The sequence below is a fragment of the Lissotriton vulgaris genome, unplaced genomic scaffold (assembly GCF_964263255.1).
Source record: "Lissotriton vulgaris unplaced genomic scaffold, aLisVul1.2 SCAFFOLD_1028, whole genome shotgun sequence".
NCBI classification, from domain to species: Eukaryota; Metazoa; Chordata; class Amphibia; order Caudata; family Salamandridae; genus Lissotriton; species Lissotriton vulgaris.
In genome coordinates, this window is record NW_028245109.1 from 520,503 (window position 1) to 546,159 (window position 25,657).

General features: G+C 48.1%; 1 protein-coding gene across 1 annotated transcript in view; it reads left to right on the plus strand.

The window, feature by feature from the left end:
- Positions 1–25,657, plus strand: part of MSL3 (MSL complex subunit 3) — a 223,829-nt gene that overhangs the window by 135,118 nt on the left and 63,054 nt on the right. The window contains exon 10 of the mRNA XM_086949003.1: positions 22,297–22,406. Within this exon, the coding sequence (XP_086805129.1) occupies positions 22,297–22,406 (110 nt within the window). The remainder of the gene's footprint in view (positions 1–22,296; positions 22,407–25,657) is intronic.

Below are 25,657 nucleotides of genomic sequence, written 5' to 3' on the forward strand. Positions count from 1 at the left end.
TCCTATTCCATTCCGCAAGGAATGAATAGGACAAGACGATTGGGGCTAAACTAAGAGCTAAACTAAGCTCTGAAAAATGCGGATTTCCAGAAGTGCATGTGGTCATTTGAACGCTCTTCTATCCGCCTGCCTCGCATCACCACATGAAAGCCATTTGTTGCTTGTTCACACTTCATTCACGGCCGCGAGGCTTCAAAGGGATCCACTCACTTCTCCTCCCCCCTCGCCGAGAGCTTCACATTTCAAAGAGCCCTCCCCCGCCCCATCTCCCCCGCCCCACTCTGACTTCACATTCTTTCTCTTTTTTTTTCTTTCTGTAACGTCCTGGCTCTGTTTTTCTTAGTCTCTGTCTTTCTTTTGCTTTCTATCTTTTATGCCTCTCTGCCTCCCTTTTATTTCCTCATCTTTCTCTAGCCATCAGTCTTCTTTCTCCCTCTCTCTGTATCTTTGTGTATCATTGTGTCTGACTTTCTCTCTTCTCCCTATCTGTGACTTTTGTCCTGCTCTGCCTGTCTTTCATCATCTCTCTCTGTCCATATCTGGAATTCCTAATTTCTGTCCCTGATTTTCTTTATTTCGACATCTCCCTCTCCCGCCACCCCGCCCCGCTGTTTATTTCTCTCTCTTCCAGGCACCGAGCTATGGGTGTTCTTAATGTGACGAACAAGCTACAAATGTTCGGTGCTAAGTGTTATTTTTGTGGTGCCCGTGTAGTGAAAAACGTCTGACATGAGCTGATGTGAATGACATGGGCAGTAACACTGCAGAGCTTTCAGTGCTTACATTTGTGTTAGTTTCAAACTGGAAAGCTTTGGTTGTGAACATTCACTCGTTTTTTTTTTAAAATAAACTCATTTTAGATTTTTGTGTCACTAATTTCTCAAGGACTCTGCTGGCTCTGAAGGGACACAAGTGTTTTTATGGTTACTTCTTTCCCCACACCCGCATGGATAGTAGTCCTTTTGTTGGCAAAAGTGGTTGGCACAGAAGCTTGGAAACAGTTTTGTAGTCAAATGGGTTTATTAGGTGGTATTAGTTTCACATTCTGATGGAAGGCCAACTTCGAAAGTAGATACTTGCGTTATTTCCACCTCATCAAAGTTATGTGACCTCATCAAAGTTATGTGTTTAAGGACACTTGTGTGTTTTTCCTTTCCCCATAATTCCCTTGTTTCCCTTGTTTTTCTGCCTTTCTGCCCTCTGTTGGACTCGTTTATTGTGCCTTTCTGCCCCTATTAGACTTGTTTTTTCCCTTGTTTTTCTGCCCTTCTGCCCTCTGTTAGACCCGTTTTTTGTGCCCTTCTGCCCCTGTTAGACTCGTTTTATGTGACTTTCTGCCCCTATTAGACTCGTTTTCCCCTTGTTTCCCTTGTTTTTCTGCCCTTCTGCCCTCTGTTAGACCCTTTTTTGTGCCCTTCTGCCCCTGTTAGACTCGCTTTTTGTGCCCTTCTGCCCTCTGTTAGACTCGTTTTTTATCCCCTTGTTTTGGGCTGACACTGCTCCTCCTACTTGCTTTAATGCCTAGCTTGCTGCGTTTGCTGCTCTTACTCACCTCCTCTCTGTCGTCTGTTATCTGATGCCATGCCTGCGCCCCCTCTGTCCTGCCCTGCATGGTCTGATATGCTGTCACTGCCCCCCACGCTTGCCCTCCATGGTTGGCAATCTGTCTCTGCCCCCTGCCCCTGTTGTCCAAGTCCATGCCTCCTGCCCCTCACTCCAGCCCTGCTTGGGCCATTGTGCTGCCCTTCTCTCTTGCTCTCCATGGCCTTTTGCGCTGCCACTGCCCCTCCTACCTGCCGGTGTGGTTCACTTGCTGCACCTACCCCTTCTTCCTACCCTCTTTTGTCTGAGTCCATCCCCTACCCTGTCCCTTCTGCCCTCCATGTTTTTTTGTGTATGTCCCTGTGCCCTCCCTCTTGCCCACCATGACAGTTGTGCTGCCATTAAACCTCCCGCCAGCCACATGTGGTCCTTTTTGCTTCCAAATTCCTGCTCTCCATAATCCGCTTCTGCTCCTGGCACCGACCCCATCCCACCTTCCCTCTGTTGTCCCTGTGCATGCCCCTGCCCCCATCTCCTGCCCTCAATGGTTCTTTGTACTCCAGCAGCCACGCCTTCCTGCCCTGCATGATTAGTTGGCTACCCTTGGTTCCCTCCCCCCTGCGCTCTTTGTCCATGTGCATAAACTACCCCCTCCCTCCTGCTCACCAGTCAGCAAGTAGAAGCGTTTTCACAGCTACCTCTTGCTGCAGAGTTTGCATCAGGTAGGTGGTGGTTCCCGGGACTTCTGAAAGCCCTAGGACGGAGGTCTGTGCGGCCCCCACCTTTTTAAACAAAAGCCCTGTGGAAATTGTGGTCCCCGGAGCCTCCCCCTCCCCTATATGTAGTCCCAGAGAGGTGGTGGTCCCTAGGGCTTCTTAAAACCGCAGAAGGGGGGCTTATGCGGCCCCCTATCTTTTTGGAAAAATCCCCGGGGGAGGTAGTGGTCTGGGGGGGGGGGGGGCTCCCCTATATGTAGCCCTGTGGAGGTGGTGGCCCCCGGGGCATGAATATGCCCTTGTAGGGGACCTGGCCCACCTTGGGAATTCATTGAAAACAAGCACAGGAGACCGCACTGTTTTTAAAAAATTTTTGCTTTTTTTATTCATGCTGATATTTATGAAAATTTGTGGACACACGAGGGGAGTCAGTGGCAGCACATCGGACTATGCAGGACAGGAGGGAGGGGTTAGGGGTATGGAAACAGAGGTTAGATGCTGCAACACCTCCGAAAATGGTATACATTCCGCTTTGACCTTATGCAGACATGCGTGGCTACACATTTCAGGCTCAAGCCAGATGTACAAGAGCACCTACTTAACATTCATTTAGATGACCAGCGCTTATTTGGCCCACAGGACAATGAAATGCTTGAGAAAATAAAAAAAAACAGATACTGCAAAGCTAAAGGGGCATTGCAGGCCATGACTCCACACCAGTCCTTTGCTGAGCTGCAAGGAAGAAGTAGTGTCAAAGCACCCACCACTGAGCAGGGGCAGACTTTATCAAAGACTACAACAAGCTTATCACCAGCAGGGTGATAGAGGCTACAATAGAGGCTCCTATAAATGCAACAGAGCCAAGAGAAGGGGTAGATGTACACCTACAAAGGATGCCTCAACCAGCAAACAGTGACTCCCCTCTCATTATCCCGATCACTCAGCACCTGTAGGGAACAGACTTCAAGAATTCTTGGCAGGTTGGGAGGACATCAATTTTGACCAATGGGCGCTGTTGATCATCGAGCACGTGTACCTTCTCAACCTCACTGCAACCCCACTAAACATGCCTCTACGCAAATTCCTGAGCCCACAGCACTTACACCTTCTAGTTGAAAAGGTGAATGTGCTCCCTGCAAAGGGGACTATTGACCCAGTTCCAGAGCAAAACCTAGGCAGAGAGGTGTACTCCCTCTACATACTTATTCCAAAAGAAGAGGGAATGCTCAGACCAATTTTAGACCTCTAGTCTCTCACCCGATGTATCCGGTGGGAACTTTTTCATATACTCCCACTACAGGATGTCATACCACTTTTACATCAAGGTGACTTCATGACAGTTCTAGAATAAAATGGCACATACTTCCACATTCTCTTCCACCCAGCTCACTGCCGCTATCTGCATTTTGTGGTAAAACAACAGAATTATCAGTTTACGGTTTTACTATTTGGTGTTACAGCAGCTCCAAGGATAGTCACAAAGTGCCAGCTGTGGTAGCCGCCCATTTAAGGAGACAAAGCAGTCATGTTTTTCCTTACCTAGATGACTGACTGATAAGAGTCCAGACAAGCCCAAGTGCCTACAAGATGCACAAGCCATGATTATTCTTCTCCTATGGTTAGGATTTACAATAAACACAACAGAATTCCACCTAGAGCACTTCAGGTCCAATCTTATCTTGAAGCAGTTCTCAATTCAGTCACGGCTAAAGCCTACCTAAATCCATAGAGGGATCTGAATGTTCAGAACCAATTGGCTCTTTTTTAGCCTCATCATTACCTGGCAGTTAGGGCGGTAATGTGCTTCCTAGGCATGTTGTCGTCTTGCTTAGCCATTGTCCGACATGCCAGACTGCATATGCTCCCATTACAGCCAGACAGCATATGCTCCCATTACAGTATTGTCTTTTGTCACTGTGGCCAAAAGCAGTGGCCAGTTTACAGCATCTAGTGTTGACTCAGCTCAGGATCTGCCGTGGAGCAGAATGCAAAATGCTAAAACTTTCCCTCCATATTTTATCACCTACAGTCCATAAGCACTGCACTAAAGTTGAATTAGTCCGGGATCTTTGCCTATGCTTTTCCACTTCTCCAACTACTGCCATATGGGGTGAGGAAGCTCAGGCAGACATCTTTAACTTTGATTTTGATAGCTCCTACATTGGCAAGACAGATATGACACACTGCAGTTCCTCATAAGAGGCTCCTCAACAAGCAAGACCTTCTCACACAGAAACAAGGCAGTCCTATATGCAAATACCAGACAGTTTAATCTGGCTCCTGAGGTCCTATAGTTTGGTTACCTAAAATTACCATTGAAATGTATAGACATTCTTAGGGGGGCCTGACAAACTACAGCTAGAGCAATGTTATGTGGCTAAGTGGAAGAGAATTCTCTGCTTTTGAAGCACACAGCACAGCGATCCCCTGAAGCCTACAGTGCGAAACGTAGTATGCTACCTCCTGTACTTACAAAAGGCTGAATTAGCTTACACGTCTATACAACTACACTTAGCAGCTATTGCCGCATATCTCCTTAACAGGGAACAAGAATCTCTCCTCAGAATCCCTGTTGTTATATCATTCATGGAGTGTTAAAAGAGGAAAATACCTCCAAAAGTCACCTCCTGCTCCTCTCAGTAACCATAGTTTGGTTCTAACCTGACTCATGGGAACTCATTTTAAACTTTAGACTCATGCTACTTCAATCTTTTTCTTGGAAAGCTACTTTCTTGGTAGCAATTGCTTCCTTAAGAAGAGTCTGTGAGATGCATACTCTGACTCTACAAGAACCTTTCTTTCAGGTACACCAAGCTAGGGTAGACCTTTGAACCAGCCCTAAAGTCTTGACAAATGTAGAGCTCTCCTCTTACCTACCCCAAACTATTTAATTACCAGTTTTATTTTCCAATCCAGGATCCATAGCAGGGAGAGCTCGTGATACATTAGATGTAAAAAAGAGCACTAATGTATTAAATTGACCAAACTAAATCTATAAAACACAACTTATTTGTTGCCTTTTCAAAACCATAGAAGAGGCAAGCAATAGCTAAGTCAGATATTGCTAAATGGATAACTAAATGCATTCAGACATGTTACATCAAGAACACGATGAACTTTACCAGTCCCTCTTAGACTGCATTCCACTAGGGAAAATGTTAAACATCTTGTGATTCTGGGCGAATAGCTTAATCTCCCTGTGCCTAACAAAAAAAATGAATGTGTATCCTCATGTAACTTAACTGGTGCTATGTAAAGCGCTCTGATACCCGATTCGGTTCAGGTCAAGTTCGCGCTATATGAAACTCAGCAAAAAAACAAAACTACATGATCAACTTCTCGCATATTTACTAAACACTACTGTGTGGACATTGTAGCACGTCAACAGGCATGTGTTAGACGGACCATACTCGGATCTTTACTTTTACGGATCAGCACGACGAAATGGCTAGCCACAGCTGGGGAAGAACTGCTTTACAGACAATGCAGTGTAATGCAAAACAATGGCCCTTAGGCATATGAACGCAACAATGCTACCAACCAAACTGTCATTTTTTTTCAAACAATAATCAAGAAAATAGTTCTTTATAAAAGCATTGTATTGCACTGTGGGTGTGATGAGAATATTTGCTTGGTGCCCTCTCTTCGGTAACACAACACACGACAATAGTGATAAAAAATGTGCATCTAAAAACAAGAAGAGCACACCCCATTCTTGGCTAATCAACAATATAGTTAAAGGTCCGTTATTGCAGTCGATGTTTTGATTCTTAAGGCGATAACAAGATCATCTTGGGGACTCTAGATATAATAGAGTCCGTGAATCATGAGTAAAAATGTACCTTGTAAAAGGCTTCATGGGTAATGCAAAAATAGCATTCCCGAAGGCGTGATACCTTGGGATACTGTTCCAAAACTCTGGGATGACGACCCCAGGAGCCAAATGGAGGCGTCCCCAAGCCAAGGGAGACTATGCTCCCTGCCTAGTGTGTAGCTTGAGCCTCTCAATGCAGAAGCAGTCTCAAATGGAGAGAGCATAGAAGAAAATTGAGCGTGGTGCGATGGAAGCAGAATCCCAATGGTGAAGTGAACATCGCTGTTCACTTCGCCATCGGAATGCTGAGGAGTTTTCCCAAGGTCCCAGACCACTCTGGTGTTCCCTTGTTATGTAGAAACTTAGTCAATGCAGACCTTATGTTTCTACAGCCATATGCTACAAATGTATTATGTCACTTATCCTGTAGACATCTATTCATGACATGTAGTGCTGTAGATTCACATAAGCCAACCCACCTCCCTAGAAGTCATTGGTTGTCTCCAGTACTGCTTTTTGCTGTATATACTGTACATATTTGTACACTGCACTTACAATACATGGTCAGCATTATTCCAAGTTTCTAGATGCAGCGCTGTGCATTTGCTGTGCATAAAACACTCAATGCCATGGGGTGGAGGGGTCACAATTTCTCTTGACTTGAAAGACTTCTTTGAAGAAAATGTTGCAGATGTCATAGCCCCACACTAGATGGCAGGAGTAGGTAGAGCATGTGAATCTACAGCACTACATACCACAAATAGATGCTTACAGGCTAAGTAGTACAATCCTAGTTCAAACTTCCGCTAGCAGTGGGTACTCATTTAAATAGGAATGTTTCGTTTTGTTTAACTTTCACAAATCAATTGTTGATAAAACAATGTTCAATTGTGAGTTGTTTTTTTTTCTCTGAGTTTTATATAGTGCAAACTTGGCCCTAAGGTATCAGGTATCAGAGCGCTTTACATGAGCACCAGTTGTTTACACAAGGACACATTCATTTTTGTTGGGCACGGGGAGATTACTTGATTTCCCAGAATCACAGGATATGGTGAGCGCCATTGTCTAGACTCATACCCGGGTCCTCAGAATTGAGATTGACTGTCCTAGCCGTTAGGCCACATCCTCTCCCATAGATCAGTGCATTTATGAGATTCTGCGGCTGCACTGTTTAATGCATCATTTTGGGTTTACTGCAGTTGCCACATAATTTGCAGATTTGTAGATTTCACGCAAAATATTGTTTCTAGCTCAGATGGATGAAAATAATACTGCCCGAAAATATGCAGCATACTTTCCCTTTTTTGACACATTATTTAGATAACCTTTTCAACATTGATTCAAGGTTTCTGAGCGCTCTGATTCTGAAGGTGATTCAGGAGCGGGAGATGAACTCCTGGCGGCCCGATATCCGAGAACTCCACACCACTCTTGTTTACAGTCACGTGGAAGGTCCCAGGCCTGTCCTCAGAGTCGTTCCTGCCAGCTGGCGGGGTCGAAGTCATTGTCTCCTAAGTCCCATAAAAAATATAAGAAGTTGAAGCGTACTTTTTACTTTGCTGCACCAGTCCAAGTCATCGGACCAGGCACTGGGACGATGCCACAAGTCAAGGCCCTGCTCCGGCACTCCATCTGTGGTGCCTGAGCCTAGGACTGATGTGTGCCTCCCTGAGTTTCCTCAAACCAGAGTGACCCCCACCCAGCTCAAAAAAGTTTGAGGGTATGCACCTTATATTTCGGCATGCTGACCCCTCTGAAGTGCCTTCGGGCCCCACTTGGATGTGCCCTAACTGGACTCCCATCGGCGTGTTCACCTTCTTCACCACTTTGACTCTCTACATCCGTACCGGACTGACTCCAGGGCGAACCCATGACCTTGGCCAGGGTTCGGCCCATAGCACCGTTCCCGGCAGTGGTGCGCCTATAGGCATTCCTGGCGCCAGGCCAGCAATGTTCAACACTGGCGCCAGTCAGACGCCATCGATTCCCTGGACCCGAGACAGTGCCTCCTTTCCTTGACCAGCCCTGTGAGGAGTTTCGCTGGGGTGAATCTGAGGATACTTGCGGTTACCCTGATGCCGATGAAGACCCTCTGGTCCAACTGGATGATGACTACTGGTATGAGAATCTGGCAGATGTCAGTGGCCTAGATATCTCACACCAGTTGCTGGCTTGGTCTCTCCTAGTGGTGGTACGGAGAAAGGGACTTCCTTTGCTGTGGTGGAAAGGAGGGAGGCTGATGTGGAGTGGTGTGGCTCACTGGTTAGAGGCGGCAGACACGGAAGCAGAGGTCGGCCCGGGACCTGGGTTCGATTCCCGACGCGGCAGGGTCTTGGGCCATGGTCAGCGGACTCGATAATTCTCGCCTCGGTGCCTACTCCAACCATGGGTCCCACTCAGCAACTCTGGGCAAAAGCTTGCTTAATCTCTACTAACGGCCCCATCAGCGCCGGGAATGCTTGTCTTCACCTTGGAGATGCCCAGGAGGGACCATCTCACAGGGAAAGCCAGGATGGGTTCCTCAGCGGTATACAGCGCCGGGACGCCCCTTTGCTGGAGCAGCTGTGCGCTTTACAAGTATACGACATTTAACATTTAGCATATGTCCTCAACCTCCAGCTCCAGACCACTGTCTTGACAGAGGTTCTTCAGCCGTGGTACCCCACTCAAAATCACTATTTCCCTTAAATTAAGTCCTCTCTGATGTCCTGCTCAGCAGCCTGGGCTACACCTGCACAGGCACCCCAGTGCACAGGATGATTCCACATCGCCACTACCCCGTTCCTGGGGACCCCGCTTTTCTCATGCAGCACCCCACCCCTTATACATAAGTTTGGTTTTGGGTTCCTAAATGTGATATTTTAACTGGTATGAACTGTTGAATGTATTGCTAGCACGGATAATGTATGACTGGGTGGAGTGTATGTGGGGTATGGCTGGTACTGCTTACAGAGAATGTCTTTGTTAAAGTTGGTTTATATTGGTTATATATATATAATATGTTTTGAAAAATATGTACATATGAAATTTAACATGCATATTCCAAATAACAATATAACAAGAGATACATTATGCAATAAATGTTTTTCTAAATACATTTATTTGGTTTGGGTGGGTTATTGAATATGATGGCTCTAATGTGATATTTGAAGTGTTAGGAGATACACCATTGTTAAAGAATAGAGTTGGCAGGGTGTTTTGTTGTCTCCGAGCCTTCCTGAATCATGCTATTGCCAATGTCATGGATGCAGCAACGTTCGACATCAGATGTGGACAGACTCACTGGGCAGAGTCATTGCTTTATCGATTGCACTCCGCCGCCAAACCTGGCTGATGTCATCTGGCTTTTCGGGGGGTGGACCTGCCCTATGAAGACACTCTCCTTTTTAGAGAAAAGGCCGATTCATTGCTTGAACGCTTCAAGAAGAGTAAGGTCACCGCCCTGTCCTCGGGGCACGTCATGAACCCAAGCCAAATTCACTGTTCTTTCGCTCCTTCCATAGCTATGGTCGGGGCTACTAAGCACGTCTCTTATAGCAAAGCCATGATAGCCAACAAGCATCTCAGCCTTTGCATGGCCGTAGCTCACACAAGTCTGAAGGTCATTGATGTGCCCGGACTTCCACAGTCCCAGCCCCACACCCCTGGCAGCCTCCAAAACCCTTTAGCATGCCCTAGCAACAACTCGAGCACTCTCTTAGAGGCAGGATCATGCACCGCCTACCTCAATGGCTATCCATAACTATGGACAAGTGGATGCTCCTAATAATCTGCCAGTGTTGCGTCCTACCACTGCTAGAAACCCCACTGCCCCTCCCACCGTCCTCTGGTCGGCTGATGGAGGGCCACCTCTCCTTGTTGCATTAGGAAGTGCAGGCTCTTGTTGCCAAAATCACTTGCTCAAGTCCTGTCTGCGTTAGATCATGAGACTGAATGGTAGTGTTGGACCTGCATTATGCCTATATTCATATATCCGTTCTTCAGGCCTTTCTGCATTACCTGTGGTTCACGGAGGGACAGGACCATTTTTAATTTGCAGTGCTCACCAGTGCCCCTCAGATGTTCAAAAAGTTGATGCCAGTGGTTGTTGATCTTCAGGGGTTGGGAATTCCAGTCTTTCCTTACATCAACAACTGGCAGCTGACGGCAGTCGTTACCCACTTCCAGACTACGACGGACCTCCTGCATTTGCTGGGGTTCACTATCAATGCGCCAAACACACAGCTGACTCTTCCTCAGGTGCCCCCTTTCATCTAAGCCATTCTGGACACAGTGCAATTCTGCACCTATCCTTCGAAGCGCAGAGTACACAACATTCGGGCTTTGAGGTCTTTCAACTTCAGTCCTGGAATTCGATCAGACTGACTCTGAGGCTGCTGGGTGTGATGGCCTCCTCCATCATGCTGGTAAAGCTCGCTTGTTGACATATATAGGCGCTCCAGTGGGATTTGAAGTCCCATTGGTTACAACACCAAGGGAATTGCTCCGACCTGGTCCAGATTTTGAAGGAGACAGCAAACGAACTGCAATGGTGGTAAAGGTACCATGATTGGGTCAGCTGCTGACCTCTCTCTTCCCGACCTAGATTGACAGTGGTGACCGATGCATCGCTTCTGGGATGGGTTGGCTTCTGGGAGAGGTGGAGATTAAAGGCCTCTGCTCTCCGACAAAGACTCAGCTCTACATCAATCTTCTGTTACTGCGGGCAACTCACCTGGCATTGAAAGCTTTCCTGCCTTTAATCAAAAGGAGCTGGTCCATGTGTTCACGGACAACACTACAGCCATGTGGTACTGCAACAAGCCAGTTTGAATGGGGTCTTGGACCCTGTGACAGGAGACTCCATGCCTCTGGACATGGCTGGAACGTTAGGACATTTCCCTGGTTGTGCAGCACCTGGCAGGATCTCTAAATGCCTGGCCTGCCACACTCAGCTGTTGATGTCTAGCAGACCATGAATGGTGTTTGCATCCAGAGCTGGCTCACGGTCTCTTTCAGGACTGGGGAGAACGATGGCTAGATGTACTCGCCACCTCTGAGAATGCAGAATGTCAGCACTTTTGGGCGCTGGAGTATCTGAAGGAGACTATTAGTTATAGATTCCTTACCATAGAATTTCCCCAGGCGTCAGACTGGATCTGCATAATTCTTTCCTCAGCATTACCCCTGTGCGTCGGTAGGTGGCATCGGGCAACTCAGCGCCAGGCGTCTTGGTCAACCGGATGATGTTGCGGTGCCTACTTAGACGCTGCCCCTGCGCGCTGACATCAGGTCTTTCTTTTTCCGCGCCAGCATAGCGCAGATCTTTTTGACTAAACTTTTTTCGCCTTTTGTCAACTTCTTTTTTTGAGTCCTCGACTCCTGGTGCGCACGGGATGTCCCATCGTGGGACCGGCTTCAAGCCTTGCGACTCCTGTCACAAGCTGATGTTTGTGACAGACCTGCACCTCGTGTGCCTCTGGTGCCTGGAGTGCAACCACGACCCAAAGTTGTGCTCCGAATGTCAGGTCATGAATCCGAAGTCTTTGCGGGAGTGATCCCGAAAGCTTTCGGAGGCACAGCAGTCCGCTTCCGCGTCGCTCCCGGTGTCGCTCGAGGGGAAGGTCTCGAGACCAGTCGCAGTGCCACCATACATCGTCCAAGTCTTCACACTCCTCGGGTAAGTTGAAGCACAAGAAGAAGGCGAAGAAGCACCGTCGCTCTTTGCCTTCTCTCCGTCAGTTGGTGAGCGACGCAGGATCCGGATCATCGTCACTCTAAGGCTCCATCTCCTGCGCCTGACTCAAGGACGACTCTGCACCTCCCCTCGTTTCCGGGAGCTGGGACGTCCCCTGGCCAGCTTCGTATGTTCTATGAAGCCCTCCACTGTGTATTTGGGCAGCACGCCTCCGCTGGCGTACCTCTGTGCCCCGCGGATTGGGTTAGGGGGCCCTGGGCCTTCGATACCGGCAGCTCTGGCCCCTGCGGGGCGCCCTGGAGCCAGACCTGGATCCGGATCAACGCCAGTCGACCTTACTTGACTTTCCCTGGCGCCGATCCCGGCGTTGGCCCTGCCCTCATCCTCCTCCCCCCCCCCCACCCCCCGCCCCCCCACCCCCCGCCCCGGGATGGACCCAGAGCCGGTACGACATCAAATCTGACGCCGGAGGGTACTTTTGTTTCCTTGTTCATCGCAGGTGTTCCCTATCGCCCTGAGGGTGGTGATGAGGACTGGTAGGGGTCGCTGGACCTTTTAACAGACCAGCTGGAAGAACCGGACTGGAGCAAGGAATGGGGTGACGTCAGCGGTCTGGACGCCTCCCCAGACGTTGGCATGCTTTCTCCCCCTATTGTGGCTGCGGAGGAAGGAGTGTCCTATGCCGTGGTGGGGCATAGGGCAGCCGAGGCCTTGGGCCTGGAGCTCCTTACAGTGGCAGTCAGGACTAACCTCCTGACAGAGGTGCTTCAACTGGCAGCAACTTCCTCTTTCACACGGACATCCTTCTGGGTACTTAGTCCAAGCCTAGCACAGGGGCTCCTGTGGAACGGGCGATTGATTGCCACGACCACCGGGCACTGGGTGATCCCATTTTCCTCACCCAACACACTTACCCCGGGAGCTTGGTGATCCAACCTTCTTCTTCCAAGGGCACATTCCCTTCTGCACCCCTAGACAGGGAATCCAAGAAGCTGGATCATCTTGAGAAGCACATCTTCTCTTCATGCAGCTTTGCTCAGCGGTCCGTGAATACCGCATGCCTTTGGGCCAATACTCCCATACCATCTGGTATACGGTTGCGCAGGTGCTCCCTCAGTGCCAAGAGGAGGCCCAAGCCATCCTCTACCAAGCCGTGGCAGATGGGAGGGACGCAGAAAAATTCAAGATACGCTGTGGACTGGATACCACCGAGTCACTGGGCAGAACAATTGCCACGTCGGAAGCCCTTTGGCACTATGCCTGGTTGAGGACGTCTGGTGTTTCAGGGGATGTCCAGTCAACACTGCTGGGCATGCTCTTCGATGCCATTGCAGTTTTGGTGACATGGCAGACTCGGTGCTGGAGCGTTTTAAGGATTATCTGGCTACAACGGAATCGTTAGGCCTCGCTGCGCCCTCCTGTCCACCACAGTCTGCTTTTTTCCCCTTTCGTGGCTACGTAAGTGGCACCCCACCATGTTCGACCCAGTCCAGCCACCTGTCTACTCAAGCTGCCCAGCTTCTGCATGGCCGCAGACGTGGGACCCAGGGACGCAGGTCTGGGAACCAGTGGGTGGGCCAGTCCACCCTGCCCGTCTCCCCTGTAGCAGCCTCCAAACCCTCCTAGTCTGACCTTTCAGGGTCATCAGCAGCCAGTGGGTGGCAGGATTCGCAATCATCTCCCCCACTGGCAATCCATCACGTCAGACAGGTGGGTTTTGCAGATAGTCCGAAGGGGCTACTCCCTCCCCTTCGAGACTACCCCTCCCTCCATGTCATTGCCTTTCGATCGCATGTTGGAGGATCATTTGGCGCTTCTCTGCCAGGAAGTTTCAGCTTTCTTGGCCCAGAAAGCTATTGAAAGGGTCCCTATGCCAGAAGTGGGTTGTGGTTGCTATTCCCGCTACTTTCTGGTGCCCAAGAAGGATAAGGGCCTGCGTCTTATCCTATCCTAGACCTCAGGGCCCTCAACTACTTCCTCCATAAGAAGTTCAGAATGCTAACTTTATCTCCGGTCCTATCTGCCCTCAATCCTGGCGCCTGGATGGGAGCATTGGACTTGCAGGACGCCTATTTTCACATCCCCGTCCTGCCAGCCCACAGACATTACCTACAGTTCATGGTAGGCCATAAGCATTTTCAATTCACCGTGCTTCCCTTCAGCCTTACCAGTTCCCCTCGAGTGTTCATGAAAGCGATGGCAGTGGTCGCAGCTTATCTGTGCAAGGGGTTCCAGCCTTCCCCTATCTCGACAACTGACTGTTGAAGGCGGGCGCGCCCCAGGCTGTCGTCTCCCGCCTCCAGACTACGGCGGACCTCCTTCAGTCGATGGGGTTCACTATCAATGTGCCGAAGTCGCAACTAATTCCCTCTCAGTCGCTCCTTTTCATCAGAGCTGCTCTGGGCACTGTGCAGTTTTGCGCCTATCCTCCCAAGCAGCGAGTCCTTGATATTCGGGCTGTGATGCGATTTTTCAACCTCAATCCCGGATTTTGGTGAGAATGACCCTCGGACTGCTGGGCCTCATGGCCTCCTGCATCCTGCTGGTGAATCGTGCCAGATGGCATATGCGGTCTCTGCAGTGGGACTCGCAGTTCAGTAGGCGCAGCATCAGGGGAATCTCTCAGACTGCGTCCAGATCTCGGAGGGAACTGCGCAACAGCTGCAGTGGTGGTTAACGAGCCAGAATTGGGTCAGAGGCAAATTGCTCTCCCTTCTCCAACTAGACGTTACAGTGGTGACCGATGCATCACTCCTGGGATGGGGCGGCCACCAGGGAGAGGCGTAGATCAGAGAAGTCTGGTATCCGGCGGAGTCCTGGCTCCATATCAACTTGTTGGAGCTTCGGGTGGCACTGAAGGCATTCCTTGCCTCCCTAAAGGGGAAGGCAGTGTAGATGTTCACAGGCAACACCACCCCCATGTGGTACTGCAACAAACAGGGCAGGGTGGGGTCGTGGATCCTTTGTCAAGAGGTTCTTCGGCTTTGGACATGGCTGGAACATCAGGGCATGACCCTGGTGGTTCAACACCTGGCAGATTCTTTGAACACCAGGGCGGACAAACTCCGCCATCTGTGCCTGGTGGATCATGAATGGCGTCTTCACTCAGAGGTGGTGCAAGGTCTCATTCAGCAGTGGGGAGAGCCTTGGTTAGATCTGTTCACCACTGAAGAGAGTGTGCAATGTCAGCAGTTTTGTGCGTTGGAGTTTCCATGGCAGCAAAGCTTTTCATCACGACTGGAGTTGCGGCCTCCGGTACGCCTTTCCACCTATACCCCTTCTGGCCCGAGTGCTGAAGAAGATCAAGCGCGACTGTGAGAAAGTGCCCTCTTTCTGCATTGTAGCCCCCACTTTTTTCTGGACTGCTGATGTGCTTCGACTGAGTGTGCCCTGGGCTCCTGCCAATCAGGTACCCAGAGCCTATGTTCTTTCCCTTGACCTGCATTGAAAACAAAACCCAAGTGGCATCTCTGACCACAGGTCAGTCCCTGGTAAATGGTACCACAGGTACCCAGGGCACTGTGACCAGAGAAAACCCCTAAGGGATGCAGCACGTATTGTGCTACCCTTAGAGGTCCTTTACCACCACACTCACACACAGCATTTGCAGGCTACGTGTTTTGGTGCAGAACAAAGTGAAGAGTCGACATGGCACACATCCCTGTGTGCCATGCCTACAACCCACTGCCCTGTCATAGATCAGTCACCCCTCTAGCTGGGTGCACTATACCAGTGGTGAGGGTATAGGTGCATGAGCCCTGTACCCCTACAGTGTCTAAGTCCACTTTTAGACATTGGAAGTGCAGTGCTGCCATTAGGAGTATATGGTGCTGGGAGTTTGTCATTACGAACTCCACAGCACCATAATGGCTCCACTGAAAACTGAGAAGTTTGGTATCCAACTTTTCAGCACATTAAACCCACACTGATGCCAGCGTAGGATTTAATGGAAAATGCACACAGAGGGCATCTTGGAGAAGCCCTCTGAAAAACGACCCCCCCACTAGTGTCCAGGCTGAGTGGCTGCTTTGAGCTGCCACCACCAGACATGTTTCTGGACCCCTGGGTCGAGAGCCTGCTGCTCTCGAGGGGCATGAAACAATACACATCCTGGGACGAGGTACCAAGACTCCTTCCCCAGGATGGGAAGGGTTCTCGAAGGGGAAGCTTCAAAGGCTTGCTGCCTTTGTGAGCTTCCCCAGGCCACTTGCTGCTTTCATCAACTGGTCCCCACTGGTTCTGACCCCCACTTTGGGCGGGCGAACCAGCGGGAAAACAAGTGAGGAAGAGAGGTGTGCCCACCTCTGCCAACTCCACCCCTCAGGTGGGGGGGGGGCGAGGTGAAGCACAACTCTCAGTTCTCACCATCTTGCAAATTGGGGGGACCCAGCCAATCAGGCAAAGGCTTATGCCCCCTCCCACTCAAGGATTGCATAATAGGGGAAGTACCCACCCCACGGAAGGGACCCATTGGTCCCAACCTTTTTTCCTACCTGTAACGCCCCTAAATCTAGTATTATGGGGCAACCCTGAACCTTGCTTCTTCAGACAGGAACCTGCAAGAAGAAAAGAAGAAGGACCGAACAGCCATGCCGAAGTTAACAAAAGGAGGACGCCCACTGACTCGGCCCCCGCCCTACTGGCCTGTCCTCACCTCGAACCTGCTCCAGCGAAATCCGGATGTATCCTGCAGCCAGCAACGTCGACAACCCCAGAGGGCCTGCATGCCTTCAATCCCAAAGACTCTGTCTCCCGTGAACAGACTCCAGTTCCGCAAGGATCTGCGGGTCTGCACCCGACGCCCACGACCCGATTTCGAGTGGCACAACACCAAGAGGGGGTCCCCCTGGCGATCCTGACCCGAGATCCGGCGACCCCTGACCTGCCTACAGCTGACTCCTGCAGCCTCAAACTGCAAGGTCCCCCCCAACCACAACCAGGAGCTGGTAAGAAGAGCCAACCCTAAAAGGCACCCCTGCACCCGGCGCCCCTCGAACTTGTGTGGCCCAACTGACTGTGCCTAACCAACCACCAAGAACCCAACTTACCTCTTGTGGTGGTCGCACACAAAAGACCTTCGTCCCGAGCCTGCAGTGCTTTTGCAAACTGGAGACTCCCCATTGAAAGCTACAGGGCTTCCGACGCCAAAACAGCAATCTGCACCCGGCTGCCCCAGTGCCACTGAGGGTGCATAATTTGTGCTGGCCTAAACCCCCCTTGCTCTGAGCTTAAGTCCAGGAGCTTTGCTACCACAACCCAGTGGCCTGCTTGTCAGCAGCCACCTACCGGAGGCCCCCCTATCCCTCATTGGATTTCATTGGGCCTCAGCTCTCTGCACCCGGCCGCCCTAGTGCCGCTGAGGGTGTAACAAGAGTGCATTCTTGACCCTGGTGGACCCCTGAGTCTAACCCCAGAACACCAACTCCCACAACAAAGTACTTGCCTTTAAACCGATAACACTATTTTCCTCAATAGGATAACATTGACTGTTTTTCTATGAAAAGTTTCTAAGTGTGGAGTAGGAAAACCTAAAGAAATTCGTTAAAATTGTACTAACATAAACGCTTTTACTTACCTGTTTACTGGAAATGTCCCAGTACAGTATCCAGACATACTGCGCTGTGTAAGAAAAGTAGTCTCCAATGTAACTTACCTGTAATTTTACTAAAAATCCCATTCAAAGTATATGTACTGTATTCGGAAAAGCATTGCATTATCCGTAACACCACTGTAATCAAATCAAAGTATATTTACAATTGCAATTCAAACTATTTACAAACTGCAGTACTACTATAAAGTATTTATTGCTTACCCGTGCCAGGCTTGCAGGTTATTTAAAATAACTAAAATAATATTTTTATACAAGAACAATTGGTCTGAAGTTCTGTCTTTGAGTGTGTGAATTCATTTGCTGACTGAGTGTGTACAACAAATGCTTAACACTGTCCTCTGATAAAGCCTTACTGCTTGACCACCCTACCACAAGTAGAGAGTGAGGTGCTGTCTACTTTACCTCTGCCTACCTTTTGGGTTCCACTGGACTCTGTGCACACTATACCTCACTTTGGTATATGCAGAGCCAGCTTCCTACAGTGACCATGCCCAAGTCATTCTTGTGGCACCGGACTGGGCACGAAGAGTCTGATACCCCGAGCTCTTGAGCATGGCTATTGATCCTCCGATCAGACTGCCCCTTCGGTAGGATCTTCTGTCGCAGTAGCAGGGGACGGTTATCCACCCTAACCTGTCCAGACTCCACCTCCTTGCGTGGAGTTTGAGTGGCGGCATTTGAAAGCTTTTGACTTTCCTCCCGAAGTCTGTAATATCATCTTTTCAGCCTGGCGTCCCTCTACTAAGACGGTATATGCCTGTTGATGGAACAAGTTTGTGACATGTTGTACAGCCCAGGCTGTGGATCCCCTTTCTTAAGTTCTTTTGTTCCTTCTCTCTTTGGCCCAGCAGGGTTCAGCTCTGGGCACTCTTAAAGGCTATCTGGCAGCCATTTCTGCTTTATTTCGGCTACCAGATCAGCCCTCTTTTTTCAAGTCCCCTATTGTAAGTAGATTTTTTAAAGGCATTATTCATCTCTTTTCTCCATCTCCTGTCATATGTCTCAGTGGGACTCGAACCTTGTTTTGACTTACCTGATGTGCGCTCCCTTCAAGCCTATTCACAACTGTCCTGTTAGGCTTCTCACACTGAAAACTATTTTTCTTGTTGCTATCACCTCTGCTTGCAGAGCGAGTGAGCTTCTGGCTTTTTCTTCTAAGCCCCTTTCCTACTCAGTGCATCCTGACAAAGTGGTGCCTCGAACGAGACCCTCAATCCTACCTAAAGTTGTCACTCCCTTTCACATCAAACAGACTACCACTCTGCCCAACTTTTTTCCGGCTTTGCACCCTTCCAAGGAGGAGAGACTCCTTCATCTGTACCCTTCAAGTGCGCTGGCTTTCTCCCTTGACCGCACAAATGATTTCTGGGTGGATGATCAATTCTTTGTTGGCTATGTGGGTGCCAAGAAAGGTAGGGCGGTGCATAAGCCTACCATCTCTCGATGGGTCATCCTTTGTATAAAGAATTGTTACGCTTTAGCTAAAAAGGAACCTCCAGTGGGGTTGCAAGCTCATTCCACTAGAGCTACAGCAGTAACTACAGCTTTGTCACTTGGAGTCCTACTCATTGACATCTGCCAGGCGTCCACATGAGCTTCTATGCACATGTTCACCAAACATTACTGCCTGGATAGTCAAGTCCGGAGGGATGGCTACTTTGCCCGTTCTGTCCTCCAGGACTTTCTGGTGTGAACTTAGTTCGCAGTCCCTCCTCCAGGATTGGTAATGCTGGGGTATCTATTCTAAGGTAAGGAATCTATAAAGAATAGTCTCTTTTAGATGAACAAGTTACTTACTTTTGGTAACGATGCATTTGTAAGAGACATATTTTAGTTATAGATTCCTTACCACCTCACCCATCTTCCTCGCTCTGCGAACTGACTTCTAGGGATAGGGACTCCCTTGCAGGGCCCTAGTGGTCAGTGTCTTTCATTACTCTGCTCTTCTGGCTACGAAAACCGTCTCAGAACTGACGTCAGCGAGCTAAGTAGGCACCACAACGTCATCCCAGCGACCCCGACGACGGGTGCGGAGCCGACCGCCACCACCTACTGACACGCAGGGGTACTGCTGAGGAAAAAATTCTCTGTATCCAGTCTGACGCCTGGGGGTAATTCTCTTACAGATACATTGTTACTGAAGGTAAGTAACATTTTATTTTTTTACTGAGTTTTATATAGCGCAATCTAGACCTGAAGAAATCGGGTATCGGAGCGTTTTACACGAGCACCAGTTGCGTTACATGAGGACACATTCATTTTTGTTAGGCACGGGCAGATTAAGTGATTTGCTCAGAATCACAGAATGTTGCATGTCCTTGCAGAGACGCGAACTCGGTTCCCCAGATTTGAGGTCGACCGCCCTAGCTGTTAGGCCAACTCCTCTCCACGAGAACTTGTTCCTCCACGTTTCAAAAGCGAGTCTTGCTTGGAGAGGCATTCCAACTAGACTGGAATATGGGACTCCCATTCGCTTGTCTGCCAATACCTCTCCTCCCCTGAGTCCTGAACCTCTGGATTGGGTGAGCAGAGTATGGGATCCAGAACTCTTGACCAACTGTTCTGATCCAAATCCCCCTTCGGGAGGATCTCCTGTCACAACAACAGGGGAGGATTCGGCACCCAAACCCACCCACTCACTCTTCATGCTGGGAGTTGAGCAACAACTGTTGAGGGTGTTCGATCTCCCTCAGTGAGGTCATCCTTGCAGCTAGGCATCCATCAATAAAAACTGTATTTGCCTGCCATTGGGACAAGTTTGTGGCTTAGTGCGCAGAGAAACACATTGACCCACTTTCTGTATCCTTGTCCAAAGTGCAGTTTGTTTTGTCCTTAGCCCAGCCCAACTCTGGGTACATTTAAGGGGTATCTTTTAGCCATCTTTGCATTTTGTGGTTGCCAGAGTAACCGTCCCTGTTTAAGTCACCTAATTAATTTTCTGAAAGGCCTTCAGCAAATATTTCTCCCAATTTTTTTTAATTATACCCCTATGGCATCTTAATTTGGGTTTAACATCAAAAAGGTTTTCGCCCTTTCAACACATGAATAGCTGTCCTCTTAGACTTCTGAATATCAAGACTGTTTTCTTGCTGGCCAACATGGTCAGCGATCTATAGGCTCCTTATGTTCACCCTCCATACACAAGCTACTTTGTAGACAAACTAGTTCTCCAAACCCATGCATGTTTTATACTGAAAGCGGTGACACATTCCACATTGGCTAAGGCATCACAGTGTCAATTTTCTTTGCTCCACTTCACCCCTCCAAGGAGGAAGAAAGACTCCACCTGCTGGACCCTAAAATGGCACTGTCCTTTTTTTATCGGTCGCACCAAAGGAGACAGGGTCAACGATCAGCTCTTTGTAGAGTTCACAGGAATGAAAAAGGAGAAAGCAGTGAAGAAACGGACCACACCCAGGTGAATTATACTCCACATAAACATATGCTATGCATTAGCCTAGAAGCAACCCCCTGAGGGTTTGTGGGCTTATTCCACCAGAGCCAAAGCTGTATCTACTGCTGTAGCTAACGGAGTACCCGTCCTGGACTTCTGTCCAACTGTTACATGGGCATCCTTGCACACACTTACCAAACGCTACTGCCTTGACAGTTGGGTCTATCTTGACAGGCACTTTGCCTGTTCCCTTCCTCCATGGCTAGAAGTCTCTATCAGATGAACAAGTTACATACCTACCTAAAAGCGTTTTCTAGTAGAGATGCTGTCTAGCTGCAGATTCCTTACCAACCTCCCTCCCCATCCTCCCTCTGCTGCAAACTGGATTTTTCTGCCCAAAAAGGGCCTTATAGGCCCTTAGAACGTGCACACTGGTTGACCGGCCTTCTGATGTGACTCTATGCTCTGGGGTGAAAATAGACACAAAACTAATGTCAGCATGCTGGAGTAGCACCTATTTAGGCACTACACAAATCACATCCTGTGCAGCTAACGCAGAGCCATTCGATGTCACCTATTGGTACACAGGAGTACTGTTCAAGAGTTTCTGCATCCAATCTGTCACCTGAGAAATATTCTAGGGCAGTGGTCCTTAACCTTTTGACTTTCGTGGACCCTCACTGAATCACTAGTGGAGGGCGGACCCCTCCCTAAACAATTACTACCATGTGAACCTCAAAAAAATACACAACTACAGAAACAAGTACACGTGAACAAATACACAAATTATGAAATATTTTCTTTAATTCAGAAACAAAAATTGAAATTATAATTGTAATTGGACGATTGGAGCTTTTCAGAATTTAGGTTTAGTCCTAAAAGACAAAGCTATATGCTATGCTCCACCGTATTGCTTTGCATTTATTTCTATTAATGCAGCCTCTCTTTTTGTTGGAGCATGCTAGTGTTTCAAATGAGATCACCAATTATTACTGTCTGAAGTACTTGTGCTGTTTCCTCGAGTCAAGCTAAGGATGTCAACTTAATTTTTAGCCTCCAGTTTCACATTTCTTCACATTAACAGAGCATTTAAACCTTTTCAATTTAGCTTTGTTATGTGTGTATACTTTATCAATCTAGGGATGGCTTTAGCACTGATGGCCTCTGGTTTCGGCAATCTTTGTTGACACTCCCATAATGACCTTCTTTTCCATGGATTACTTCACTAACAACCACCAACAGTGCCTCTCATCTCTTCATAGCCACTCTCTCATATTTCTTGATTTTTTTTTATAGTCCTACTACTCCGAAAATATGGTGTCAGAGCATGATGACTTCATATCAGTTACTTTCAAAAGTTTGCATTCTTAGAATTCAGATGGTTAAGAGCTGTACTATTTTCTGAATGCTTACATGGTGTCATTGAAGCCTGTCCATTCTATATTCTGTTAACTGTCAAAAACTGAACATAGTAACTGGTGTTTGGCTTTGTTTCAACATGGGGAGGACCAAAATGTTTGTTTATTTCTTTTTATTTTTAAGAAACCCCTGTGCATAGTGGATCATCCTCACCTATCACATTGACGCCAAGCAAAGATGGAAGCACTGTGTTTGCTGGGTTTGGAGGTAGAAGAAACAACGAATTAAATGAGGTAATCAGTGTATTTTGCGTAGTTTCTGGTCTGTAATATACATTACGTAAACTAATGGGCCAGCAGTGTCTTTTCTTTTTGTTTTGTTTAACAAAGCGAACAGCATATAGCAGCAGTTCCTATGCCAATTCACAATGCCAGAGCAATTTGAGTGCCTAAATAATATATTTCTACATCATTGGGTCATTTTCATGTTCACAAGCTATTAAAAGGTTTGTGGTATGTATATACTTGTGTGGTATTTGTGTAGCTTACATCTTGCTGAAAGCCAGTGGGATCAAAGACTAAGATAGTCAACGAGGGATTGAAGGGATAACTGGGCTTCTTTGAGAGTAGAAGTGTGCTGTTACTGCATCATGATGCAGTGTTCTTTAAAGAAGAGGGTCTCTGTTAATATGAGGGTAAAGTAATTCCCTTGTGAGAATGAGTCCTTGATGAAGATTGAGTTTAGCTGAAATGACTTATTGAGTAAGGGAACCTCGAAAGCCTGACGAATTCCAAGGAGGTACCTAGCAAGGGATATCATACATAGACACTCTTCATTGAACAGGCTGTAATGTTCGAGCATGTGAGTGATACTTAAGAACTACATAGATTTCCTTACCTTTTTGGAAAGAATGAGAAATTCAGGCGTTGTACAAAGTTGGTGGTTGTGGGACTGCTGGCTGTTTTAGTGTTACACAAAATCACCGTATGGCTCTGCACAAACACGAGTACCAACTCTCACCACTGAACACAAATTTAGTAAATTGGGTTACTGGTTGAGGGGTGTTAAACTCTACTCAAGCAGCAAGTACAGTCCATGTCAGGACGAAACTCAAGTAACCCCAAATTAACCTGTGCTTAACTCTCCTGTAGTTTGGCACAAAAGCAGTCAGGCTTAACTTGGAGGCAGTCTGTGAAGTATTTATGCAGCACTTCAAACAGTAATAAAGTGGAAACACAACACAAGAAAAATCCCACACCAATTAAGAAAAAATAGAGCGAAAATTAATAAATTAAGATAAAAACCATAACAATCCAACCATTAGAAACTCAAATATACAGTTTAAAGATTTAAGTCAGAACAGTGCATGGAAGCACAAAGCGACAACTGTGGTTATGTGGTCATACCGGACCGCCCTCAAAGTCGCATGTTCAGACCAACCGAAATGGAGCACAAGACAGATACAGGGAAAAAGTTAAACCAGTCGAACAAAGTTCCTTAAAAGCGTTGTGATATACTGCATCAAGGATGATTCACGCAGTGGCAATTCCAAGAAGCTGTAGGTGGGCAACGGGAGGTCCTGCATCAGAGATGGGTTGCGCAGTGACGGTGTACGTTGAGGCTGTCGACAAGGCTACAATGTAAGGTCCTGTGTCGGATGTGTCGCACAAAGGTGGTTCCACTGCGGTGCTGCGAGGTGATGCATCATGGTGCGTTGGTTCTGCCTTAGAGACGACAGCTGTGCTTGCAGAGCACCTTCAGGCCCACTGCCAAGGGTGCAGAACTGGGGTAGCACCCCTATGTGCAAGACTCACAGCAGGCAGAGCCCAGATGTTTGGTTCAAGGTGGTTGGAGCCTTTTCTGTCCCTGAGGCTCTGATGAGGAGGTCACCAACTAGTCTTTGGAGATGCTCTGATGATCGTGGGTTTAAGATATGTAGGTCCAGTCTTTCTCACTCGGGCACCTGAGTAGCAATCCTTCTTGCAGAGCAGTACACCAGTCCTGAGTCTTCCACAGGTCCAGAGGTGTACGGAAGAGTTTGGTCTGAGGGTCCAATATTTATACCATGGTTCTTGGCATCACTTATTGAAGGATGCAACTTCGAAGTAATTGTCTCTGTGTCCCTGACGTCATTGAAGCAATGAGATCTCTCCGACTCCTTCACCTGAGGTGACCCCGGGTCCATCTCTGAGAGCAATGACTCCACCTGTTCCGAGAGATGCTACGAATCCGCTGTTGCTGAATTAGACCACTTCACCTCTGGCTCTGTGGTTTACAGCGCCGCAGCCGGAGCTGAATTTAGTGCCTCCTTGAGCAGCTCCAGAGCCTGTATTACCGGATCCTGTGCAGTCTGCTTTCCCGATGCCATGTTCGGATCCGTCGTGTTTCTTAAATGTGATGTTTGGCCTGTTCGCCAGAGCAGCAAACCCTACTGGTGTGCCTGTTGGGCCCCATGGGTCAGGTGGCATATTACATGGGACGTTTGCCACCTCACTTTCCTCGGGCACCTCTCACGCTTTTCATGCCAATGGTTCCTCTAAATTGGCCTCTTCAGACGGCAGGATTTTTGACACTGTTGCAGTGTTTGGAGTAGCGAGTTCCTCTGGATGATTCATCCCCGGTGCCATCTGGATCCGAACCAGCGCAGACTCAAATTCAACAGGCTCCGACTCCTGTTCCTGTGGCCCTTCCTTTGATGTCATTCCCGAAGTCTCCGGCACTGCTTCTGGCACCTGTGATGCCTGTTCCGAGGATGAGAGCGGCGCAAAGACTATAGGAGGAAGAAGAGTACCAGGAGGATCATGGAGAGACTGTGGAATAAGAGATTGTGAATCCTGACCTGAATTTTGATCGAGAGCGACCAGACGGAAGACGCATTGTTTCTGCGAAATACCATTTTATACAAGAAACACCACTTCACTGATGGTGACTCATACCCATGGCGAATTGAAGCAATAAGCGTATCATCTACATCTGTGACAAGTTTCACGCTAAGTGATTTATGGTTTTATCGGACACAGAGTATCTTCGGCAGGGGTCCATCAGCTACCTTTACCCTCATATGGAATATCGATATTAGAAACCACTATTGAAGGAGATTATCCTATCCTGTAGTCCCTACAGTGGAGACATAATTACGAGTGGACGGCTTTGTTTCTTGTTTCGGCATTACCCGTCGCCAGAGGCACTCCTTTTGGTTATTTATAGTAACCACTTATGTGACAAAAATACAGAATTCCTGAGGAAGGCATACGCCGAGACGCGTTAAATGGAATTTTGGTTCTGTATATGAACATTGAATAATGAATTGTATTATGCACTTTTTGTATTCTGTCTGCACTGAGAATTTATTTATGTACAGAATAATGATTGTATGAAGAATTATTTATTGTGAATTTGATACTGTAAAAAATGAAAAAAATGTTTGAAAAAATACTCCAAAAATAACAATGCAATAATAATAAAATGAAAACATATATCATGACAATTCACAGTGGTATTTAGTCAGTTTGTACAACGTCTAGTTCGATGCTTAGAAATATGC